Source organism: Taeniopygia guttata, chromosome 18 (assembly GCF_048771995.1).
Source record: "Taeniopygia guttata chromosome 18, bTaeGut7.mat, whole genome shotgun sequence".
Lineage (NCBI taxonomy): Eukaryota > Metazoa > Chordata > Aves > Passeriformes > Estrildidae > Taeniopygia > Taeniopygia guttata.
This window is the reverse complement of record NC_133043.1, coordinates 3,061,720-3,086,521: the sequence shown is the minus strand read 5'-3', so window position 1 is coordinate 3,086,521 and position 24,802 is coordinate 3,061,720. Positions and strand designations below refer to the sequence as shown.

The 24,802-nt window shown below is 42.2% G+C and overlaps 1 protein-coding gene across 5 annotated transcripts in view; it reads left to right on the top strand.

The window, feature by feature from the left end:
• CEP112 (centrosomal protein 112) overlaps positions 1-24,802 on the top strand; it is a 185,644-nt gene that overhangs the window by 137,998 nt on the left and 22,844 nt on the right. For 3 of the 5 annotated variants that reach the window (XM_030287662.4, XM_030287661.4, XM_072937071.1), the window contains 4 exons: positions 3,351-3,440; positions 16,318-16,419; positions 18,767-18,825; positions 19,704-20,145. In XM_030287662.4, the coding sequence (XP_030143522.4) occupies positions 3,351-3,440; positions 16,318-16,419; positions 18,767-18,825; positions 19,704-19,707 (255 nt within the window). In that variant the 3' untranslated portion in view covers positions 19,708-20,145. Of the gene's footprint in view, positions 1-3,350; positions 3,441-16,317; positions 16,420-18,766; positions 18,826-19,703; positions 20,146-24,802 lie in introns of those variants that run through there. The other 2 variants (XR_012058608.1, XM_072937069.1) reach the window with 2 other exon arrangements.

Below are 24,802 nucleotides of genomic sequence, written 5' to 3'. Positions count from 1 at the left end.
TCCAAGGAGTTAGCTGAGTTGTTTTTTTGCCATCCCAATAAAAAACCTGCCAACAGTCAGTTATGATGTGATTGGAAAAATCTGGGAGTTCATACAGTAAATTCTGGTTTGGACAAATGGTGAATGGATAACTGGAAGAATTGTTAGTTTGCTGTACTTACATGCTATAGTAAAAATACTTTCTTTCTAAATTTAAATTTAAGACATTTTCTGCTCTCCTAATGAAATAAAACATGTGTGCTCCGTGCTGGCAAACACTACCTAGAGTAGGTGAACCTAACAAAGGCTGTGTTATCTGAATTTCCCAAATTAAATGACTTTCAGATGCATTGCAAACCCTCAGATTTAAAGGAACCTCTTGTTTTATCCTGTGCAGAAGAGGCTTGTTGTAAATAAGAGATGTAAAAACAGAGAAGGGAAGGAAGGAAGGAGCAGGGCACCAGTTCTCTTTGCCACCACAGGGCTGCTGTCCTTTGCAGGGACAATTTGAGATCCAATTTCATACTCAGGACCTTCAGATGGGGGTGATAAAATCTGTTTTCTGGCACAAACACAAATATATGGACTCACATGTATTTAAACATTTAAATGCTATTTCTTGGCCAGCTTCAAAGTCCTGTGAAAGGGTCAAACTTGCTCTTGAGCACGAGGGAAGGATGAGTGATGTGTGATGAGGTTTCTTCCCTCCTTATTTTTCACCATTTGGGCTGGAAAATCTGATCCTGAAAGAGCAGGAGAAGATGGGTCATACTTTGTAGTTTATCCAAAATGTGCTCCAGGAATGTTCCTGAGAGTCACCCTGGGCTGGTTATGAATGGACACTGTGGGGTTATGGCAGGATTTTTGTTTAATTAATTGGGTTTTTGGTGATCTTCCTGAAATGTGGAATGACCCTGCTCTTTATTGCATATCTACACTGCTCATTTTAGTTTTTATGTTTGTTTGTGTTTTACCTCACAAGATAGATGTACAAAAAGCAAACAAAAAGCCTACAGTTCACATATAATTCCCACATATATTTCATTATATTAATGCAAATTCCTGGTCCTGCAAGACTTGTTGAGTACTGAAGATGGGTTATGTATTCAAAGCCTGGATTTCAACATTTCTCAGAAGCTCTGATAGCATAAAAGTCCCTGGGCAGATTTGAAGTTGGGTCTGGTTACAGTTTTTGGCATCAGAACATGTAACAGTCTTACAGCTATAAGACTTTAAAGTTAATGCCTGGCATCACTTCAAAACAACATGCAAGATCTATCATAAGTAGTCCTCTTATCTTATCTCAATTGCAATTTTATCCTGTAAATTATTGGAGAGTGCAGGATTTCGGTGCTGTGGAAAAGAGCAAGGCGTTTTTGCTGCTAAATCTTTGCACCATGAGGACTTTTAATGATGCTGAGTTGTGCACAGGTACCCTGGGCCGCTGGAAGCAAACATAAACCATATGGCAGGTCCTGCAAAGCTCCCCGAGTCCGTGGGGTTGTTGGTCCCTCCTCTCAAGGGAAAGGCAGGGGCAGCAAGGGAGGTTTAGGTTGGATATTAAGAAAAATTTCTTCACTGAAAATATGGTCAAGAACTGGAACTGCCCAGGGAAGTGGTAGAGTCACCATCCCTGAAGTTTTCAAACAAGTAAAGGTGGCATTTCGTGATATGATTTGGTGACCATTGTAGGGTTGGTCAAAGGTTGGACTGGATGATCTGGGAAGTCTTTTCCAGCCTTAATGATTCTGTAATTCCAGAGTGCTTTTTTAAAAGCAGCACTGGAGGCTCCTTCAGTGGCATTTGCAGCACGAGCCCCTTCCCGGGTCCAGCCCCGTCTGCTTTTCTGATGGGTATCAATGCCCCGATTTCCTGCCATACAAAAGATAACTCAAAATATTCCCTTTTGCAGCCACAGCCGCCTCTGTGTTGGTGTCAATCCCCCATCCACATTGTGCACTTTGCTGGGAGTCAGCACTTGCAGTTAACAATGCCTTTATTCAAGCTGACAACATCGCTAAGCTTTTAGTAAATGTGTAAGTAAATGTTAAGCGTGTATTCAAACATCCAACAATGAGGAGGAAACTTTCAAAACAAACAGAAAAAAATCTTTGAAACTTTGTATTGTTTGTTTGGTGTGTATCTGTTAGAAATAACACAGACTATCAGTTCCTTGGGGCACGCTGTTCCTTTGTTAAGCATGTAACAAAAAGATCAAGGCTCTGAGTGACTGCTGGAATAAAAATGAATGTATAAGGAGAACAATCATGACAAAATAAATTTGTCGATGCATTTTATGAGCTTGGTTTAGGAGTGATTACTTCTGAACTAAATAAGGGTTGGGTAGTTGTGGTAAAGCGACAGGATCATATTATTCCTTTTATTTATTGCCATTTATACTTCATTGTAGATCACGTGCTAGATTTGACTACAGGGCAGGAGGGGAGCCCCTCATCTCGGCCAGCATCCCACTTCAGGAATATGGAATACATTTCCACTCCAGATTCCAGACATTGTTTTCCAGAGAGAGGATTATTCTGGCTTAAAGAAAAAAAACTGTTGGTACACTGCAAAACTGCTCCTAAGAAGCTCAGGTTGTGCAGATAGGATGACAACAAAAACCTGGGACATTTGGAAATGCAAATGTTGCAATATTTCCATTTGCTTTCCAACCTTTGAGAGTATTTCTTACATTTTTAGGATGAATAGTCTATAAGAAGATATAAAAATAATATATTTTTAGGATGAGTAGCTGTGGCAAACATATTTCTTTCACTCTCAGGATTTTTCATAGAAGTGAACAGAGAGAAATGAAAGAGAAAACTATTTCTATTTCTACTTGTTTTTCCTATTTGGGATGTGTTTAAAGAATTGTTTACCTGGGGTGATTGCTTGGTTGGATTCTGGTGAGGATTGTTTGAGCCTGATAGCCAATCCAACCCACCTGGGGCTGGGCTCGCAGAGAGGGTCACGAGTTGTGTTAGGGTTAAAGAAAGTAGTATGTAGTTTTAGTATCCTCCTTTTTATATAGTATATTAATGTATTTAACATAGTTATAATAAAGAAATCATTTGGCCTTCTAAATTAAGTCAGACATCGTCATCTTCCCATTGGGTTCGCCTGCATTTACAATAAGTAGCCTATAATAAGATAAGACTTAAGATGTAACTACTCTTGTTCAGCCAATGGTCTCACCTGTGCAAAGTGACTTTTCAGAGTGGCCAAACTGCCTCTGTCATGCCTCAGCACCAAGTCCAGCTGGACTCACGGTGCTCCACGTCCTTCCCCAGCTCGTTGCCGACGTGACCTGGAAGTTCTGCTGCCGTCCCATGTTTCTCACGTGTGTTTTGCATCCCTTGCTGTTGTTCCAGGCCTTGCAGGACGAGGTGGAGAATTACCGTGCCCAGGTTTATGATGCTCAGAGGAGGCTCCAGCGCAACGAGCTGAAGGCCCAGGAGCAGGTACTACTACTGCTGTCCCACCCCTTGAGCAAGGAGGTGTAATGGTTAAAAATGGTTAAAAATAATCCCTTCCTTCAAAGCAAAAGCACATCTTTTCCTGAAGAATTCTCAGCTAGCTTTCTTTTCTGTTTTGTTGGTAATAAAAGAGAATTAAACTGTCTGAACCCTTCAGGCAAATACTTATCTGCTGCTCTCTATTGCAAGTTGGTATTTCAGCTATTCTGGCTGAAATGATGCATTTATTTGGAACTGACTGTTTGCAACTGACTGTAGTGTTTTAATGAAGGTTTCTGAGACTATTCGAACCTGTTCTTTGATGGTTTGTATGGAGAGAAATAAAATTGGACAATAACAGCTAAAAATAATCTCTAGTCCTGATCTTCTGCATTCACTGTCCAAACATGTCGGTAAACAGTTTCAGATGATTAATAGTGCTAAATTTTTTCTGGACACTTACAGTGAAGTCAGAGATTATTTAGTGTGCTTTGAGCAAAATAGAGTGTGGTGTTTATAGGCAGTGTTGGAACAGAAAGTCAATGATTTGCATTCAAACCAGATTAAATTGAAATATCCAGAAGAATATGCAGGTGATGAATGCCTGAATCAGATAGGAATTTATGTATTCCTAATACAAATAAGGTTTTGAAGCATTTGAGAACCTTATTTGGTGCTGAGTAAACCATATCAACAGCATGTATCCTACATAAAGCATTTCTAACTCTATACCTGCAGGAATAATCAGTTGGGGTGGGTATAGGAGATTAATAATCATTAATTTCAGATATTTTTTCCTCAGTTTTGTCATCCTACTGGCACATGGGGATTCTCTGTCACCCTTGGTGTTTAACTGATGTATTTCCTCTCTGGAGTGTCAGTGATGAGCTGTTTGTTCCCTTCTGTCCCCCCTCTGCCTCCCAAACCCAGATGTTGGGCCAGGCTCATTCTTAGCTGCAGTGATGCAGCACTGGAGGGGTTTGGTGTAGTGAGTGGGCTGCCCTGCAAGTGTTGCATTTTGGCTTCAGAGTCTCCTGGAAAAGAAGGAGCAAAATCAGCTCTTTAAAGTATGGTTGTCCCTCCCAGGGAACAGCACTGGCTGCACGCTGTGAGGGATGTCCTCTTCCAAATTTTTTCTTTTTTTTATGTTTTTCTTTAGTCTCTGCCGCTGCCATTTTGCCTTTTTTTTTTTTTCCTCTGACCCATTTTGAGAAGGATCCAGAAGAAGAAATAAAAAGTAACTCATGAAATACAGAGGTAGAAAGCTGCACATGCAGATTCACAGGGTGCCTTCAAGGTTTCTTCCTACATGAGCATCTGCTCCAAACCAACCTTCAGAACTCTCCTGTCCAGACTTAATTAATGAAGGACTAGTTCAGATGGTAACATCCTGTTCCCCAGTACAGTGGAACAGGAATGTTTTTTAAATCACATTTAAATCAGTCTCCACCTTTGAGCTTGATGTGTTGGCAGATTTGGTAGAGCTCATATCCAAGTTCCTCAATGGTCTTGTCTCTGCCTTTCATCCATTGGGACTTTCTGAAGCAGCTGGAGCCACTAAAGCTGGTTTGGTTTAGGTGGCTTTGGTCTATTTTGCAGACAAACATTTTGGAAGTTGTTACTTGTCTCCTCTGTGACTGGTTAATTCATTAGTTCTGCTTATCTCTCCAGACGAAAAATGCAGAAGTGACAGGTCTGACATGTCTCCAGTTACTGGGTTTGGCCAGGCTACCTGTAAACATGTTCATCAAGTGTTAACAGTAGTTAACAACTCATCAGCTGATCTGGGACTTGAAATATTCAGGGCAGTAACTTGATTTCTGCTTTTACCAAATACTTTGTGAATCAAAATTGCATAAAACATGGAGATTTGTGCTGGCACCATTACAAAAGTCACTTTTCCAAGCTTTTACATATCTATAAATAAGGAGGAGTGAGGGTTAAAGAGCTTCTGTTTCTCATTAAAAGGAAAAATCTTGTGTTTTGATTCTATAACAACAACAAACAAATGAATGAGACATGAAAAAACATTTTGTTGTGCTTTTAATTAAAACTAAAAAGCTGTTTCTCGTTATGGCTTGTTGGGTGGTATCTTAGTGCTCCATGTTGGCCGTTTTTCCAGTGCAATGTCCTCATAACTCTTCAGCCTTTAAGAGTGACTGACAGAGCCACAAAGTTTAACTCTTTGTCACAGTGACCCTCTGGTGGTCACACAGGCTTAACCTTTCATTATTATAATCATCCAGAGGGACAAACTATCCTATAAATAAAGGGGAGAAAATGCTTTGGGCTGTCAGCAAGCCCTGAGCTGCTCTGGAGGCGAGTGTGGCACTGCACTGGGAGAGGAGCTGTTGTTTTCATGGAGCTTTTCCACTCCCATACTTTGTGTTCTTGGATGAACTCGTGTTTACTCCTGGTTAGTTTTTCTCTCCCATTTTACAGTGTGGGTCAGTGCAATCACTTTGTGTCTGTGTTGTGTCACCAGTGGTGCCATATGGCAACGATCTCTGGATGATGGGTTCCAATCACATTTCTCAAAATGCTGGCTTAAATAATTTTATCTTTTCCAAAAATATTGTCCTGTCCCTGTCCTGGTTTTCCAGTGTAATGCTGCACTTTGAGAGTGGAGTCCCAGAGCTGTATCGTCTTTCTTCAGGTCAAAATGTTGGATATTTCCTTTAAAAATTACATGCCCAGCATCTTGAGACATAAATAACTGTATTCATGGAAAGTGGTAAACTGGCAGTAAATGTGAAAACTGTAATATATAGTTTTATATATATTGTTATTGTTGAATATATATGGTCACAGGACTGTTAAAGCAGTCTGGAAAGGTTTCTGGCAAATCTGGGTGTGTCCAAACCATTTCCTTGCAAAGCAGCAGTGAAGTTTCTTGTATCTCAGTCCTACATAACTGTGGGATCAGCTTCCTGTCCAGTGATCCCATTGTGTTCCTGTGTCGTGTACTTCTGGAGTGAATGTATCCCTTGGATGTCTCTGATGTGTGCCTGGATCTAATGTGAGACAAGATTTCCTACTAAACATCATTTCTTAAGTCCTGTGGCTTTGTGCATTTGTCAGTCATAATAAAAAAATCTCCATTGTTCATACAGGAGGCTCTACATCCTGTGAATGTGTAATTAAAAATGACACACATCACTGAGAGCTTAATGAATCCAGGAATTTAGGCATGTGCAACAAGTTTTGCTGAGCTGGGGTCTGTATAAAAATTCAGGGTAGTGATCTTTTTTTTTTTTTTTTTTTTCCTATACTACCTAGATTTCTTTAGCATTCATTTCATTTCAGATTCTTTTTTGAAGGGTAATCACCCCAACTCAGTTTACTAAAAAACTCCAAGAATCTGTCTTCTGGGAACTACACACAAGAATTTTTTCAGAAAAAAAATCCTATTCTTTTCATTCCTTGTTCAAATGTTTCTAGCCATAGATTTGGGTTGAGTATGATATAAAATCTGGGATAACAGAGGAGGAAAAAGTTCCTCATGTTTGCAAACAACTGAAGTACTCAAACCATAGGGATACCTCCAAACAGTCAAGTCATAAATAGAGTTTTAAAGGAGATTCTGAGACAGAAAATCCATTATGTTCAATTCATTAATATTGCTGAGGAAATGAAGGAGAATAGCAATGGAGGTTTTCAGCCCTTTAATTTCTTTTTCCTGAAACAGATTATAAAAAAAGGAGAAAGGAGTTATCTGAACGAGGATGTTATAGAAGTATTTGGCATAAAATGGAGCAGCTTAGTTTAAGTGGATTTCACTCATGTTCAAATGGAAACAGGAGTGATAATTGTAAAAGAGCCATGATTCAAAAGCATTCAGCCAGTTTTCATTTCTAATGTTCATTATCCTGACTTGCTCGGTTTTCTTACGACTGCTGGATATTTACCACATTCAGCCCAACTTACTGTTTCCATGCCAACTAAATATGTTTGTTCTCAGATGAATGCTGTGATGCATCCTTCTGAAATTGCAGTTGCTGTGTAGCACAGAGGAACTTCTAAGGTTTGCCACACCTTCTCCTTGGTGGGAATAGTGCTGCTGCCAGTGGATTTGTGGAGCTGGGAGCAAGGAATCAGTGAGACACAGATGAGCAATAGACTCATTGATGCCCACGGTATGAGTCCCAAGTAGTTCTTAATCTGATGGCTGGAGCACTTGAGTTAGTATTAGCTCTTTAGTTTAGGGCTTTTGGGCCATATTTCTTCTTAGAAATTATCTAGTGGAAGTTGTCCCTGCCCATGGTAGCAGTATTGAAGCAAGATGATCTTTAAGGTCCCTTCCAACCCCAACCATTCCATGAGTCTGTGATTTCTAAAGGTATCAGAGAGTTTTAAATACCATCAGATGGCAGCCTGGGATGCCTGCCTCAAATTCCCAGATTTTCTCAAAGTGTTGCATTCTCAGAACATTATAGTCACCCAGAATCAGGCAAATAAGCTCTAGATTCAGATATTTAAAAGCCCAGGCTGGCTTTGTGGCCAGCTGCAGGTGAGGAGGGTGGAGGGAGCCTTTGTGTCACCGAGCCAAGGGACACTTTGGGGGCTCAGATCCAACCAGTCAGCATGGGCTGGAGGTGCTGATGAAATTCTGCTGTTTGCTCCATGTGCTTCAACCCACAGCACTGAAATGCTTCCAGAATTTCTCCCCCAGAGACCCATCTCTGCTCCCACAGAAATGGGAAGCCCAGGGTGGATGTGGAGGATCTTAAACCACAGCAGTGATTCACCAAGAGCAGCCTTTGCTGGAGCTCAGCAGCCTCTGGAGCCATGGGGAAAAGAGTGAGAACCTGAAAGAAATTTCCACTGTGACTTTCAGGAACTGCACCACCAAGTATTGTCACATTGAAATAGTTCCTGTGGTTTCTGCCTCTGACCAGCAGGATGGATGGATTTGAAGAGTGTTTTTGTGCAGGTCTGTGTGGCTGAGGAGGGACCTTCTGTCACCTTCTCCATCCACTGCTCTGCTGACTCCCCCAGCACTGGGGTCAGGAGGGACCTGTGTGTTTCAGCTGTTTTCCTACCGTAAAACCTTGTGAAAAATGCAGGAGACCAACAGGCAGAGGGACAGAGCTTCCCACAGGCTGAAAATCTGATGGTTCCACATCTGCACAATAGAGGATTTCTTCTCTAACTGGTGAGAAAATTTCAAATTTAAAGTATCTTTATTGAAAATCAGATGCTGGAGAGCCACAGAGAAGCAGTGGAGAATCCAGTGGGAGTGGGAGCACTGGCACAGCATCCAGTTCTGAGGGGGTTCTGGCTCTCTCTTCAGCCTTCCCAGTGGAGGCTGGTGGGCAGGAGTCACTCTGGTCCTGGTTCTGTCTCTGTAAGTGACCTCTCATGGATACAGGTGCCCCATAAGTGTGTGGCAATGTTGATGTCATAGAATTTTGTTTGGGTTGGAAGGGACCTTAAAGATTACCCAGTCCCACCCCCTGCCCTGGGCAGGGACACTTTCCATAGACCAGGTTGCTCCAAGCCCAGTCTTGAACACTTCCAGAGCTGGGGCATTGTACACTTTAGGTACCATAAATGACCACAGACGTTATTTGGAGCCAAATTCTACTACTTTTTACCTTAGTAGGTGTCTCAAATCCATTGATATATTCATTAATCACTTTGATACAACAGCACCCCAACAGTTTTTAATTAAGACTGAGATTGTTAGGATAAAGCAGGATTTTGCATTTGCCACATTTTATATTTGTGTATAATGGCGACCTATGAAAGGAAAGAGAATTACAACAAATATAGTAGATTATTCTGTATAGCATGAGGTTTCAGATTAGCAGGAGGAGATAGAAACTAAGATTCAAGCACAGAAAAACAGCTTTGCAGGTGGGATTTGAAAGGAGCTGGAAATCAATGGAGTTAAAAGTTCCCAGGAGCTCCATATGGCAGAACTGCGGGAGAGGAACAGCTCTCACCAACTGTGTAACTGTCAGAGGAAAAGAGTCGAGGATAGGGGTGCATGTGTGGAAGTCAGTGATCAAATGTTAGCTTTGGTAATCAGACACAACTGGAAAATACACAAATACACACCTCCTGTACAGAACAGAATGAATTATTGCAGCTTGGTGGCCAGCTGGAGAAAGAAGGCAAACAGAAAGTACAGGACAAATAGTTAAAAGGGAAGAGGGAATTGTTACCAAAAGAGAATAGAAGCATATGGCAGCATGCAGGAATTAGAGAGTGTTTTAAAACGTTGCTTTTCTTGCTCTTTGTCTTAAATAACAGTGAATGGGAGAGCCTGTCCTTTTAAGAGGGCAGTACCTCATATTAGAGCATCTGTGGTTTGCTTACATATTATCCATGAAGGGAACTTTGCTCTTTCAGAAGCTGTCCAAGTAGGGCTACAAGGAACTGTGATACTGGTGCTTAATGCAGGGAATGAAAAGAAAAAACAAATGGGGATGTCTGGAGGAGCCAGTGGATGACACAAGAACAGAGCAGCAAAACCTCATCTCCAGTCGTGCTCCCAGCAACGCCTGTTCAATTAGGAAACTGTCCCAGTCTCTTTCTAGGAGATGGAGCTAAAAAGGACTGGGAAAGATCAACTTTATGGTGATCTTTACCTTCATGTGAATTCTAAGGCACTATTTTGCTGTCAGTGTAATCAGCACCAAATGCCATCCATGGCAATTCCCTGCAGGCAGTGCAGCCCTGTCTCTGCTGCCCTGCCCATCCTTCCCAGCCCTGAGGCTCTGCAAGCCTGGCAGCTGCTTTTCCACTTGAGACACTGCTTGGATTTTTGTTCTTGGAAATGGTGGTCATAAAAGTAACTTCTGGTTATTATCTACAGAGCTTTGCTTGTTCACACGGTGGGTGTGAAAATGCAGATCCTGATCCTGCTGCTGCTGAGCTTTGTCAGCCCTCGCTGGCCTTGGGGAGCACTCGGCACCTCCTGAATCAGGCCCTGAAACTCTCCCTGCTGAGCCACCCCGATGGCAGGGATTGTGTGGAAGGTGACACGTGCTGGAATGTAAAACTGAAAAACTGGAACCCATTAAAGTGTTCCAGCAGCGGTGCCAGAGATGCTCAGAGCCTCATTTTAGACTTAATTATCCTGATAGTGCATGAGGAATGGCCAGAGGCAGAAATTAACCCCATGTGTTGGACCTGATGATCCTTGTGGGCCCATTCCAGCCCAGAATATTCTGATTCCATGTTCTCAGCCTTGGCCCAGCAGCACTGGGGAGCAGCTGGGCTGGTTTGGGTCTGGCTGCTCTGGATCTGGGGGTGTCAGTGGGGTGTCCCCCTGTGTCCCCCTCACCCTGAGGAGGGGACAGCCCTCCTGCTGCAATCCCAACCTCCTGGGCCAGTGGAGGGACGGCAGAGACAGCAGCTGAGGGGAAGAGTGCAGGGGGAACAAAGATGGCATCTGCCATGAGTCATCTGGAAGGAGAAGAAAATAAGTCCAGGATCCTCCAAATCCCAGCTGGAACAATAGCAGAGCCCTGGAGAGGGGGAGGCTGAGAGAACAGCGTGAATTTTCTAGCCACAACATTCCTGGTTGTTCCATGGTGTTGACAGTGAAAGCTTTTATTCCTCTCCAAGTCGTGTAGTCCCAGGAATGCTGTTCTTGCCATATGCAGCCCACTGGTGGGTTTTTTTTTTCAAAATGCTTCTTTTGCAGCTATGAATTATATGGATTCAGATTGCTTAACTACAATCAGAGGATTTTCCAGGTGGGAGATCTGGTTCAAGAAAAGAGATATGGAAACACAAGCTACTGAAGTAACAAGGCCACTTGGATGGAGGTTGAGAAAAGGAAAAAAAAATGACCTGGAGCAGCAAACTCAGTGCCCAGCGAGGAGCTCAGCAGGGCTGCAGGTCCCCGTGGGTCAGTAAAACAACAAGGCAAAAATGTCTTGGATGCTGGGATGGTTTACTGGCTACAGACAGACAGACAAAGGGGACGGCTATGCCACCAATTTATCTTTTATTGGAACTGTCAGGACAGGGGAGGTGCTCCAGCAGGATTTTCTCAGTGGAGAGCAACATGGTGTTCACTTGACAAAATAACTTGCTCAGCTGATCTCGCCCGGTCGCTGTTTTCAGCTGAGCCAAATCCGTGGGATTTATGGCATTCATTACTTTCCTTAAGAACTCGAGAACATTTGTATCGAGTTGCACGCTGTTCCTCCAAATCTGGGCGAGCCATATTTCAACGGGCCTTGCACAGTGAGAGTCAGAATTCCCTCTGCCTGGAGCCGGACTGGAAAGCGGCGGATATTCGTGTTTGGTGGTTTTCTGAAAAGACAAATGTGCAGACCTTGATCTTCACTGAAACAATTGATACATCATTGGATTCTTCATTAGGAAAAATCATTTTGGAAGACCTCAAGCTCCAGTTAAATGTTCTCTTACAACAGAGGCCGGATGGATCTGAAATTTAAGGAAATTGCCAATTTTGGTTGGTTTGTTCCTGGGTTGGGGACATTGTTCAGCGTCCCCCAGGCCAGCTGAGGGAGGAAGGGGCACATCTGGACTCACAGAGGTTTTGTAGGAATGGAGCTGTGCTCACTTAGACTTCAGGAGTGCTGAAAAGCAAAGGAGGAGTCCCTGCAATTAGGGAGGACACAAACAACAAGTGATTAATCATTCTTTGCATGTTGGATTGTTTTTTTGCTTGCTTTTTGGTTTTTATTTTTTGGTGGATTCTTTTGGTTGTTTTTTTCTGTTTATTAGGGGTTTTTTTTTAATTGGGATGGCATTGTGATATTTTGTCCTTCACTTGCCCTTTTCACAGTGCTTTCAGAAAATTCCTTCATCTGAATGAAGCTCACCTATGCATTATTATTATTATTATTATTATTATTATTATTATTACTACTACTACTACTACTACTACTACTACTACTACTACCACCACCACCACCTTCATTTAGAAAGAGGAGACTTTATTCTGAGGGTAAATTATCTCCCTGAGACTGAAGGGGTTATTTTTACCTTTTTGTACCCTCACCTGTCTTCAGATTTATTGCAGCAGATCTTTCTTGCCTCCATTCAGAGAAGTTGCAGAACAGATCCATAACGTTTTTAAAGAGGTTTTTTTCTCTTAAACAGCATTATAGCACACAACTGTTGATATAGGAAAGTATTTAGGAGATACAAGAAATAACTTTTCTCATCTTATTCACTCTGAAACATGGAGAAAATCTGATAACAACTAAAAGATCCTAATTATGCCTTTTGGTCACTATCCTGGTATTCCCTGGCACACATTATCCTGCATTAATATTGTAGACAGGCAGAAATTAAGATACTAAAAAAGCCACAACACCCTGGTTAAAGCAACTATCTTTTGATTCTTATCTGACATAAATACAAAATTAACTGCACGCCCTTCAAGACAAGATTTTTTTTCTTAAAGGAACTTGAACAACTTTCTGTGGTCCCTTCATTTACTTCAGAGTTTCTTTTGCAGTTTCCTTATGCTCCCCTGGCTCAGATAAAGTCATTTACAGCTGGAAGGTCTGGAGAAGATGGTATTTGTTTGGGGTTTTCGAATTTTGGATTTTTTTTGTTTTTTATGAGATGGGTATTTTCCAGCAGGGATGAACTCAGCATCACAGAGCTGTGGGATGTCAGGAGGGAAGAGCTGGGTGTTGGGAACCTGAGCAGGATCTGGTGGAGAGCATGAAGAGCCACAGAACACCCTGTGCCCTGGAGGGATTGCAGAGGTGTGTGGACGTGGTGCTGAGGGACCCTGGCAGTGCTGCTTCATGGCTGGATTTGACCTTAAAGACTTTTTCCAACCTGAACATTCTGAGATTCCGCTGATAAGCACTGGCTTGGTTGGTTTGGAAAGCTCAGGTTTGTTTATTTCTCTTCTGGGCATCAAACCCAGCTTTTCTCTCTTTGAGAATGGTCAATGCCCGACACAATTTCAGTCTGTAAAACTCCTCACTTTATATTTGTGTCACTATTCGTCTCTTCTTTTTTTACTGATTTACCAGGTGACCAAGCACACATGAGCTACATGTGACAACTTCAGCTTTCTGCTGACACCAAAGATGATTGATGGTCCAACTCCAAACCTCATATATTAACCACCAACCTGAATAAACAAAGACCAGTGTGGCAGCTTAATATTAAAAGCTATAAAACCTTCCTGGGGGTTCATGGATTAAATCAGTTCACCAAAATGAATTTTCAAAGGGAAAAAAAAAAAAAAAACTTTCTCAGAACTGAAGAAAAATGAACACAAGTAAATGAAATAGAGCCATCCTCATCCAGCCGACTAAAGCCCTCCTGAGGGATGAAGAATTGCAATTTTAAAGGTCCCTCAAGTGTGCATGAGGAGACACAGTATTTGTGGATCCTAGGGAGGCAGCTTGAGGCTGTAAAAGAACAAAAAAGCCTTTAAGGCATAAAAAACCCTATCCCTGTAGACATAGCTTTCATTGGTGAAAAATAAGTGTTAAAAAATAAAACCTTTCTGCCATTAAAATGAGTACCCATCAGCCCACTGGATGTTATTTTTCAGTTGTAAGAAGTTATTTAGATTTTTGCCATGCACTATTTTAATCTCTTGGGTCAATAAACCTTGATAGTGACTTCAGCCAAAAATACCAGCAGGCTGTTTACCATAACACAGCAGGAAACAGCTGGGCTTTTTTTTTCATCTTATTGTGATGCAATTACCAGTGAACAGAGCTGAAAGTAGCAAGTTTTGTCTGCTCAGACAAATTGGAATTGTATCCAAAAGAACAGGTTTCACTGCAAAAAAAAAGTGCATGTCTTGTTGCTGAAAGAGAGTAAGGGATCAGTCCCAAGGCAAATTGCAGCTACCAGTGCTTGTTTCTCATTTTCCCTCTCCATTCTCAGCTGACCCTGTAAGATATCTCCATACTTCAAAGCACAATACAATATTTCTTGCTGGCTTTCCAAGAAACACCTTTGTCAAAAGAGAATGATCCTCTGCAGCTCTGCAAAGTTAATAACAAATGTTCCCAGCATTGTGAAAGCACTTATTTAGAGGATAACTGCAGATTAAACTGTTAAAACCAGTGACCTGCTTGCAAGAAAACTCTTGCACAATTAGAAAATTATTATTTCCCTCACAGAGCTGTATTAAAACTTCTATTACATCTGCATATTGGCCAGGTGATCATCCAGATCCTCTTATCCATTAATTAGATTGTTATTAATCAAAATTTAGGAAATAAAAGCATTTTGCTGCTCTGGCTGTCTGTTTCTGGTCTCGTCTCACCAAGAATAAATGGAACATGTTGAATCAACTGAAATATATGTTTCTGCTCTATCAAGGTCCCCACCCAAATGAGCTGTTGGCTCAGAAAATATTTATCCTGGCAGACCACTTATGCATAACTTTGGAAGCCTTGATAGAAATAGTAGCATGAATTTATTGGTGTAGCTCTCAAAAACATAAATTTTGATCACTGGCTTATACACAAGCAGAGTTCAAACGAGGTTTCCTGTCTCACCTCTTTTTTTTTTTTTTTTTTTTTTTTTTTTTTTTCTTCTATCAGATTTGCATAGTGGCATCACTTCCTTGCAGTTCCCAAGGAAAGCCTCTAATTGCCCATTTGCATAGAGATTTGGCAATTCCTCCTGCCTGTCGGGGTGACTCAGAGGGAGAATTTTCCTAACGTTTCATCAGATTGTTTTATTCCTTTTGTATTGATAATTGCACGCTGCATAATGCAGGTTCTGGCGGGAGCTGCTTTTCCCATGGGATGGTGCCGGGATGAACTCGGCCTCGGGTTCTCACCTGTGGAAGCTCTGGGAGCTCTGGGATCTGGGATTTGGAGCTTGTGACTCCCTCAGGTGTGAGGCTGAGGGTTGGATTTGTGGTTGCAGTGGTGGAGTTCAGCCATTTGGGAACAAAAAACCAGCACCAAACGGTGTTGGTGGAAAAAAAAAAATTCTGTTTGAAAGTTTCAAGATATTTTATGATTTAATCTGATATCGAAGCCCTTTGATTCTTTATTTACATATTCAGCTGCTAATCCAGACAAACACCAAAGTCCTTGATTAATTTGAATTAAGCAATTAATCCTATTGGGAGTTAAGTACAGATGTGAGGCCCTCATTGCGCCAAGTGGGAACGTGATGGGCTGGGCTGAACCACACTCCCCAAATTATCCCAGGTCAAAACTCATCAAATCCAGCCATTCGGGAGAAATAAGAAGCACAACCCTTCCCTCTGATCTCTCTTCATGTATCTCTGCTCTGTAACTTCTGTTTACTCAGCATCAGTTAAATAAAGTTGCAGATGAAAATTTCCTCCTATTTGAACCTCCTCGTTTTGGGGTCTAAGATGCTCAAATCTGCTCGTTGAAAGTTCTGTAGTCTCCATGAAGCTGAGGAAGACACAAAGGGCAATGAAAAATAGTTGCAGGATGAAGAATAATAATAAAATGTCCACAAAAACACCTAGAAGCTGAGACATTTTGTAAAATATATCTTTGAAAGCAGTAACTCACCTTGTCTGAGGGAGCAAGGGACAAATGTCACCCCACTGTCCTGGTTCAGGTGCCGCCAAGGACAAACAGAAAACTTCTGTCAATTTGCAAAGTGTGTCTGTATAAATGCTCAGTTCAGATGGATTTAAGAACGATTATTGCTTCTTCTGACCATGTTCTTTTCTCATTTTTTTTCCTCTCCATATATATTTTTATTCTTATGTTTTCTTTTGTCTTTCTTTGTCTCTTTTACCTCTTTTGTTCTTTACAGGTCTTGCTGATCTTTCTTCTCTCTCCTTCCCTCTCCCTTTTGATAACACAATTAATTCTGTATTTATTTGACCCCCAATATGGGCAAAAGAAGCAAAAATAATTACAGCACCTCAGAGCAGCCATCTCCATATAAATTTCTCTTTATTCTGTTACAGTTGGTTACTATACGAGAAGAATATCAAAAAATACTCAAAGGGCTGATGCCAGCATCTACCAGAAAGGAATTTGAAGACACCATTTCATCTTTAAAATCTCAGGTAAATTCTTATTCTTCAGCATTTTAGGCTGGAGAAAAGCCATCTCTTCTAGACAGGAGGTTATGACCATCTGAAATTTGGCCAAAAATACTGAATAAGTGTCAAAACCAAATTATGGCAGCGCTCACATGCTTCTCACTCAGTGTCATGTTTCACAAAACTTTTCTGCTCCAGTTTGAGAGTTACCATGTTGTAGTTTTTGATCCCAGACTTTTCTTCCAGGAAAAGCTCTGCTTTATTCAGTATTAGGGGTTTTTCCTCAGCCTTTCAGATGCAGCTCAGTTATCTTTCATGTTCCTTATGCTGTTTCTCCTGAAGGAATCCTTTAAAGGCTGCCTATAAAGGGCAAAGAAGAGGATTAGAAATAATTTTATTTTCTTTCCAGCCTATGTAATAAAGCAAATTGGATATTTTTAAAGATATTTCTCTAAATTATCATTGTGATATTTTTACATTGTCCTACATAAAGAAGCTCTGTAATGGTTTGTCTTGAATATTGCTGACTACCAGTTCTTCTAGATTAATGCAGAATCAGTATGATTTCTATGAACTAGACTATTAAATTTCCTAATAGGAATATCCCAATGTCATTGGAAATAGGGAACTGCTGATTAATTGGGCGATTAATTCTTTGCACATGGTTCCCACAGAAGTTATTTGGGGTTTTTCTATTCAGAGTATTGGGAGCTGGAAGAAAACAAAATGCCATAGTTGCCTGAAGTGCAGTGAGGAAGGATAAATAGCCATAAAGAAGGGTGATCACAGCTGTGGAATAATGGGAATGAAAGGAAAATGCCAGCTGAGTTTGCAGGACTGTGCATGTAACCGAGCTGGGAAGGACTGGGAGCTGGGAGCTGGGAGCTGGGATCTTGGATTTGGGATCTGTCCTGGCTGAAGGGAAGAACTGGGACAAGGACAGGGCCAAGCTGGTGGCTCAGAGCTGCCCCGAGCTCTGGGAAGAGCAGAAACCTGAGGACACAGAGTACAAGTTACCATCACATCCTTATGCCAATTTTCAGGACCATTTTTCAAGAAATTATTGTTCTGCATCTAATTTCTCTTTCCTGCACAACCTTTTCTATGAAGATGATGGTTAATTTCATGTATTTGGAGATTTTTCCCCCTTTTTTTCTCTTTGCAATGCATAAGAGTTATTCCATAGCATATTTTGATCTTCATGAGACACTTCCCCTGGCAGAGGCCACCTTCAATGGAAGTAGGAAATTTTGACAGTGGAAGCTCAACGTTTCTATGTGCAAGGAGTGACACAACTTGAACTCTCTGTTATAAACATCCTGCTTCCACCTCAAGGGATCCCTAATGGAAGTGATTTTCTTTCTCATTTAAATAGTTGTGGGAAATAAAGAGTTAAGGGTCTGCTGGGGAGATCTATTTCCAGTTGATAGTAAAAAGCTATTTTTAAAGGCTCCTAAAAGGACTCTCAGCACTGCCTGGTAGGAAGCATCACTCCAAGCTAATACAAGAACACCACATCTTTTAATGAGTTAAAAAAATTAAGAAAGTAGAATCCGATATCCACCTGCAGAGCTGTAAGCAGCAGCAGGATTTCAAAGGAGTAAAAGTAACTGCACACATGAAAACCTGGGTGCTCTCCCAGAAATCCACGGCTGCTGGCTGCGCTCCCACACGCGCTGGCGTCGGAGACCGCTCGGGGAGCTGGGCTCTCTCTGAAGCACAGGTGTCCTGCTCTTTGAAAATTGTTGAAATTCCTGTTGGAAAACATCAGACAAGAAGGGCACTGGAATCCCTGCACCTGTCAGGATTATTTATTGTTGGAGGAGGATGAAGAGGATAGGCTGGGTGAAAGCACCGCGCGGGGATAAAAATAAACAGCAGAAAATGAAAATACTTGAGGCTTGGGTGAAGTTTTCTAAACGTGTTGCTAAATATAAAGGATTTGCTGCCTGATTGTCTGTTCCTGGAGAGATGGCCACCAGGAGATGCAGTGTGTTAATAAGCATTACTGCTCATCACTTGGGGAACAGGTGAGTGCCTCCACCACAAGAGCAGAAGCACAGGGATCAGAGCACAGGAATCCTGTGGGAGCTCCCAAGCCTTGCACAACCCAGATGGTGCCATCAGCTGGGTTTGTCAAATGGTTTGACTCTGTTCCTGAAGGAGTGAAGAGTGCACAGCCAGAGCAGAGCCAGGCAAGCCAAGAGAACAGTCTTCTATTAAATATTAATTCTTCTACGCAGTTTCTGCATTAAAGTGTTACTGCATTTTATTTAGGCAGGAGAGACCAGAAATATTCCTTTTATGAAATGAGTGCAAATATATTGATTGGAATTTTGTACCCTGTTTTCATGTGGGATGTATTTTACAGGTAAGTTATCTGCAGAAAAGAGTTCTCCAGGAAGACCTGAACGCCTACCACGCCAAAAAGTACGGGATTATCTTTGATCAATTTGTACCATTTCACACCTTTGGGCCCCAGTTCTTGAAGTGTTAAGGCTTAATTCAAACCCTCCAACATGGGTGCAGTTTGAAAAGCTCCTTATTTTCAGTAAACAAGCATCTGAGAAGTTTTCCCCAGTGCTTAGTCAGTGCTGCTAGAGCAAGATTAGAGAAGCTGCAGGTGCTTTGCAAGTCTGGGCTTTGCCTGCATGTCCAGGGTGAGGCGGCGGCTCCTGCACAGCTGCGGCTCTGCGGTGGTGCCACCTCCTTTAAAGATGGAAAACAATGATGCAAGGCAGAATATTACAGATCACATCTTCAAAGGACCGGATCTCCACGAGTCCGAGTACTTTTTTTTTTTTTTTTTTGTTGAGACGTTTACACCCTCCAATATAAATTATGGCAACTGCTACAGCCATAAAAAGCCTGGCTGTGCCTTTAGAGTAAGTGATTCACGTGGAGAGGTGAGTACAAGGAAACTTCCTAGGAAAGCCACTCCATCTTTACTGTATTTATAGGCATAGATGGTGTTTCATATCTCACATGAGGGTTTCTGCAGCTAAGAATGTGTGCTCGTAAAAATTGTGTCAGCCTTTGTGAGATATTTAAGCAACTGTGAGAAAGTTAGCAGTGTGAGAGTTGGTGAAAATATTAATCCTGAATTATTTGTTGACAGGAATTAGCTAAAGCTAACTGGAAACTGCAAATGTCATAGATGCTTGGTAATAAGTCCAGCATAGGTAACTTTGTTAGATAAATAGAAAGCTCCAGACCCATTGCCCACTGGACCCAGCCCTGTTTCAGCCTGTTGTGTTTTTATAATAAAAATAATGAGGTATAACTGACACAAATCTCTTCCTTTCCAGGTAGCTGATGGATCGGTGGGATCTCTGTGATTGCCAAATGGACTGCTTTGAATAGGTTTGAAGATTTGGCTCTTGTAAATTATAATGTAAAAATGAGTGGTTCTTTTGTTAGCACAAAAAAATGAACTTAATGAAAACATATTCATAGCTCATGCCAGCATGGATTTTGTTGTATCTTCCTTCCATTATTTTTTACCATTATTTTATTACAGATTTATGCTTTTGATACAGTTTGACACCACGCTGAGCTTGCTTAGTGTGCAAGTAGGCTTTGCTCTACCAATATTTTTGTTACTCCTTTCCAATACCATTTTTTTCACTTTTAACATGAAGAAACCCCCATTTTCTATTATTATTATTATTGTCCAATATATTTTAACATATTTTGACATTCTTCTGCCTCCATGTGTTTACATAATATTAAAATATTATTATTTTCTTATCTTTTTGCTTTCACATTATTGTCCTGCTTGAGCATCTCACTCACCTCAGTAGGCAGGGGAGTTTTGTGTGGCTTTGTAAGGTGGGAATGTGTGCTGTGTTTCAAGGGGTGATTTGGCACAAGGGTAAGAGCAGCGTGGTGGCACTGCAGGCAGCTCTGGCTGTCGGTGGGGTTGGATATTCTGGGCACAGGGAATTCCTTCCCCATGGGCTGATAACAGAGCCACTGCTGGAAAAGAGCCGTGGCTGATCTGGCCTTGGTGCCACGTGGGCCCGCGCCGATCCCGGGAAGTCTGAGCAGATTCCAGAGGCTTTTCTGGGCTGAGGTTGAGGGGCAGTGGGAGGCTGAAGGACGTGGTCAGCTCCCAGCCACGGGACAGCGCTGGTGTCTCCATGGCCTTCCACTGGAGCGTTGGAATGTGTGCGTTCAGGCCTGGCTTTGTTGTTCCTGGGCACCATCCTGCCCCTGGTGTCGGGATCAGGGCACAGTGCTTGAGAAGGGGCCAGAAATTCCTGCTCCAAGTCCAGCTGTGGCCCTGGCAGCGCCAGAGAGACCCTGCTGGTGAGGATGGCCGCCTCTCCTGCCCCACCACGGTGTCCCCAGTACTCCTGTGCCACAGCCTGGCAGAATTTGGAGCTCCCTCTCCCCTGAGTGCCGTGGTGGAGGCAGCTGTGCCGCCAAGTCCCAGTCACCAGCTGGGCTCGTATCTGCTCCTGGCACCAAGATCAAGGAGGAGAGGCTTTGGCAGGCTGGCTCCATCCAGCCCTCCTCCTGGCAGCTCCGTGCCAAGCCCCAGCCCTGGCTCTGGCTGCTTTGCTGCTTGTCAGCCCAGTCAGGGCCTGGGCAGGTTTTCCACCTTCCTTGAATCAACAAGTGATTCTTCTAATTACAGATAAGGCTCCTCTGATAAAGGAGGAGGTGCTGTGGCAGGTGCCACAGAGCCTGGCCTGGGGGAAAGGGGAGATGCAGGAGCAGGAATTGTTGGGATGCATTGAGCTAATTGTGGGCAGTCAGATGTTTTTACCCTGAAAGGTGCAGGGCAGTGGTGGCTGGGCTGTGCAGGAGGAACAGCTGTGGGCACTGGGATGTACCCACTGGGCATGGCCTGTGTCCAGATGGCAGAGGTGGGGACAGTGACAGCTCCTCTCATGCCTGAGGGAAACGAGGCATCTTTGATTCTGCTTCTCTGCTTATGTTTCTCCATTAAATCTGTCTGGGTTTAGTGATTTTGACAGCAGGAAAGGGTGTACATCCATAAAAAAACACATGGACACTCTTCTTGCTACTTGAATTCCTGAATTTCCTTCTTTTTGGTGGAGTTGGGTTGCTGATGTCACTGATGGTCATAAAGCAGTTTGAGAAAAATACATGTTGGTCAATCAGGGGGTTTCAAAACTCTTGTGAAACTCTCTCCAGCATCAAATGCAGCTTGAGGACCACTTTGAAGCTGCTTATGAACCTTGTAAGAACTTACATTTAAGTTTGGGTGGAATTCTCTTATAGTTGTTAACATTGCTCTGGTCATTTTTGTGACAAGTAAGAATTAGAGTCCAAACTGAAGTATTAGAAAGATTTCCACAGTTATTTCTCATTCTCTGCCTCTCTTTCCCCCACTTGGTAAAGAATTGCCATCTGCCAGGAGTTGGCTTCTTGTCCCTAAACAAATTCTGGCTAAACCAGCTTCAGTGTGGTTACAACCTTGTTTCTATTTTATATTTATTTTTATTTTTATATTTAATTCACTGATTTTACTCCATGACAGAATATTGTTTCACCCTCTATAAACTCCCCCCAAAAAGTCACTGTAACATTTTTCACCAGTACCAAGGGAGGTGACCTTTATCAAGGTGACACTTTATTTCAGTCCCACTCACAGTTCTTGTGTTACATGGAACAAAAATGCTCCTTTTTGGCCCAGCTGGAAGAAAAGGGATACAAGGTCCCTCCTTCTGCTTGTGTCTGCAACAGAGCTTTAATTGTGCTGGGGACAGCAGGTACTCCTGGTGCTTACCCAAATCTCTCCTGGCTGTGGTGGTTTCAAACTGAGAAATTATTTTGCTGCACAGAAAAAAAAAAAAAAATTATTTTATAGTGATTAGAATAAAATATTTATTTATCTTCTGGAAAACATGGGCAGCTTTGATCCTGACACTGAGAGGTCTTGATAGAGAATCTCTATAGGATCTGATTTTTCTAAAATTCTCTTCATGCACTGAAAGTCCTCCCCAAATCAAAGAATGGACTGGAGGCACCAAACTGCTAAATTATACTTGGTCCCATTTGGAGGGTACAAAGGAAAAGTAAGACGTCAGATATTGTATGAAGAAGTTTCAGAACACAAGGTCATTTTAATTCAGCCTTTTTTTTTCCAAGGAGCTATCTTTTCCAAGCTTTGATATTTTCTTCAGAAAGGTCATTTCCTTTAAGCCTTTGTCATTAAAGACTTGTTCTTTAAAGTGCTCTATCAAAGCGTGCAGAAATTGCAAGTTACTGAAACTAAAAAGCATGATCAATTTTAAGTCTGCCTACTAAAGCCCTCTTAAAATGAGATATGTTCTGGTACTGGTGGCTTCTTTGATAAAGCCAGGGGGAGATATGCAGTTGGTCAATTCAAACCACAAAGAATAAAAATATGGTAATTAAATAAAACTTTTCCTCCCTAAATTGGGAAAAAAATTGTGAAAAAGCATTGAAAGAACTGAATGAAGTTCTGATCCTGCAAAAACATGTCTTCTGTGAGAGAAGGAGGGAGCATGCTGCATGTGGGAGCAGTTTGTAGCACTTATACATAATGACTGAGCAGCTCTGTGGTGTTATCTGGCATTTGTCATTATGTAAATAAGGCAAACCCCTGGATAAAATATCATTTATTTACCATTTGCTGCCACAATTGGTCTCTCCTTCACTGACAGAGAGCCAGGGAGCAAAAAGAGTGGAGACTGTGTCCTGCCCTTGTTCTGCCATCCCTAATCCCAATCTCTTTTCATCCCTTTATCCCATGAACTGTGGGATAGTTGGCTTCAGGTCATAAGAGCTTTGCTTTATAAAATTTAAATTTATGGCTACAGGTCATAAGAGCTTTGCTTCCTTTCAGGCATCCTTGGGAGAAGAAACGTTTTCTTTCCTGGTAGTGCTCCGTCTTCTAATAGGAAACCTTAATTTTCCTTTCAACCCATATTCAATATGGGTTCAATATTCAGGGCAGTATTTTCAGCAGACTTTTGGGAAGGTGGACACAGAGCTCACCTTCCCACATGGAGGATTTAGAGCTGAGACCTCCTTTGGGCAGCTCTCTAAAGCAATTTTATCTGCAGAGCTGGGTCCCAAAAGCCTGTTTGCTTCAAATGCTCCATGGACCTACAGCTTAGTGGGAATGGATATGGGCTTTAAATATGGCAACACATGATTCAGACTCAGTATCAGGCTGAAAACAAGGAAATGTGTGTTGGTAGAATGAGCAAAGTAAAGGAACACCTTTATCTCAGCTGGACAGTGAAGTTGTAACAATACTTCCACCTTTATAAAATCTATTCAACAGATTTATACTTTAGGAATCTTGTTCTTCTCCCATTGAAACCTCAGATCAAAGTTTAATACCAGGCAGAGCTGACCATCTTTTCAATAGAAGATTGTGAGTTTAATTCTCTTGTTGTCTCAAACTTATACTGAAGTTAACTTTGTCCAGTTTTGCCCAAATAAAGGATTTAAAGAAGTCATTAAAACTCTAGCCCTGGAATCCATCAGAAATCTGTTGGTGGAAGTGGTCCAGGGCTGAAATCAAGGATGTAAGACCACCCTTGGCTCTTCAGTGAGGAAATGCTGGGGTGTGCAGGACTTGTTCAGTGAGATTTGGCTGGTGCAGGCTCAGGTGTGTCACATGGCACTGAGGATGTGGCAGTCAGTCTCAGGACCACAGATGAACACTCTTCTCCCAGAGCAAGTGTTTTTAGAGAGGGATTTCTTCATCTGACTGATTCCTTTAAATTCAGAGCCCATCTGAATCTCTCACCTAAATTTTATAGTCAGTTTTCATACAGGCAGACTCTCACTGAACATCTGAGGGTGGTGGAAAAGCAGACCTAAGGAGGCAAATGAATCCATATGGATTTCATGATCAGTCAGAGCCTGGATGTTTGCAAGGCTGTGTTTAATTGTGCCCAGGAATGATGTTACATCTGAGACTTAGCGACACTTGCTTGTCATGTTCTTGTTTGTTCATCCTTGTTGGATGAGCTCACTGACTAATTTCAGTGTGGATCTGAATCTGCAGTGAAAACTCTGAATGAGAGCTCTGCTGCTCTGCTGAGGAGATCCTGGAAGCACCCCCACAATCTGAGGTTTGCTCCAGCACAGGTTGGTGGCCCTGTGCTGCTCCAGTGCCTTTGTTCAGACCTTTGGTGTGGTTCTTCCTGCACCACTGGGCTGCTTTGCTGCAGTTTGAAGTATAAATAGTGGGCATGGTAAAATAGAACCAGGGTCCATCTCCCACACCCTGCCCCAGAACCAGCAGGGCCAGAGATTATGGACAAAAAGCTGCAGGACCAGTTCCCAGAGGGGCACTTCCCACCTGAACCTTCAGCCTAACTTCATAAAGCCCATCTGCAAACACTTGACCTTGAGCCTGCCCTTCAGTTCAGGCCTATCCCCATCCTTGGAT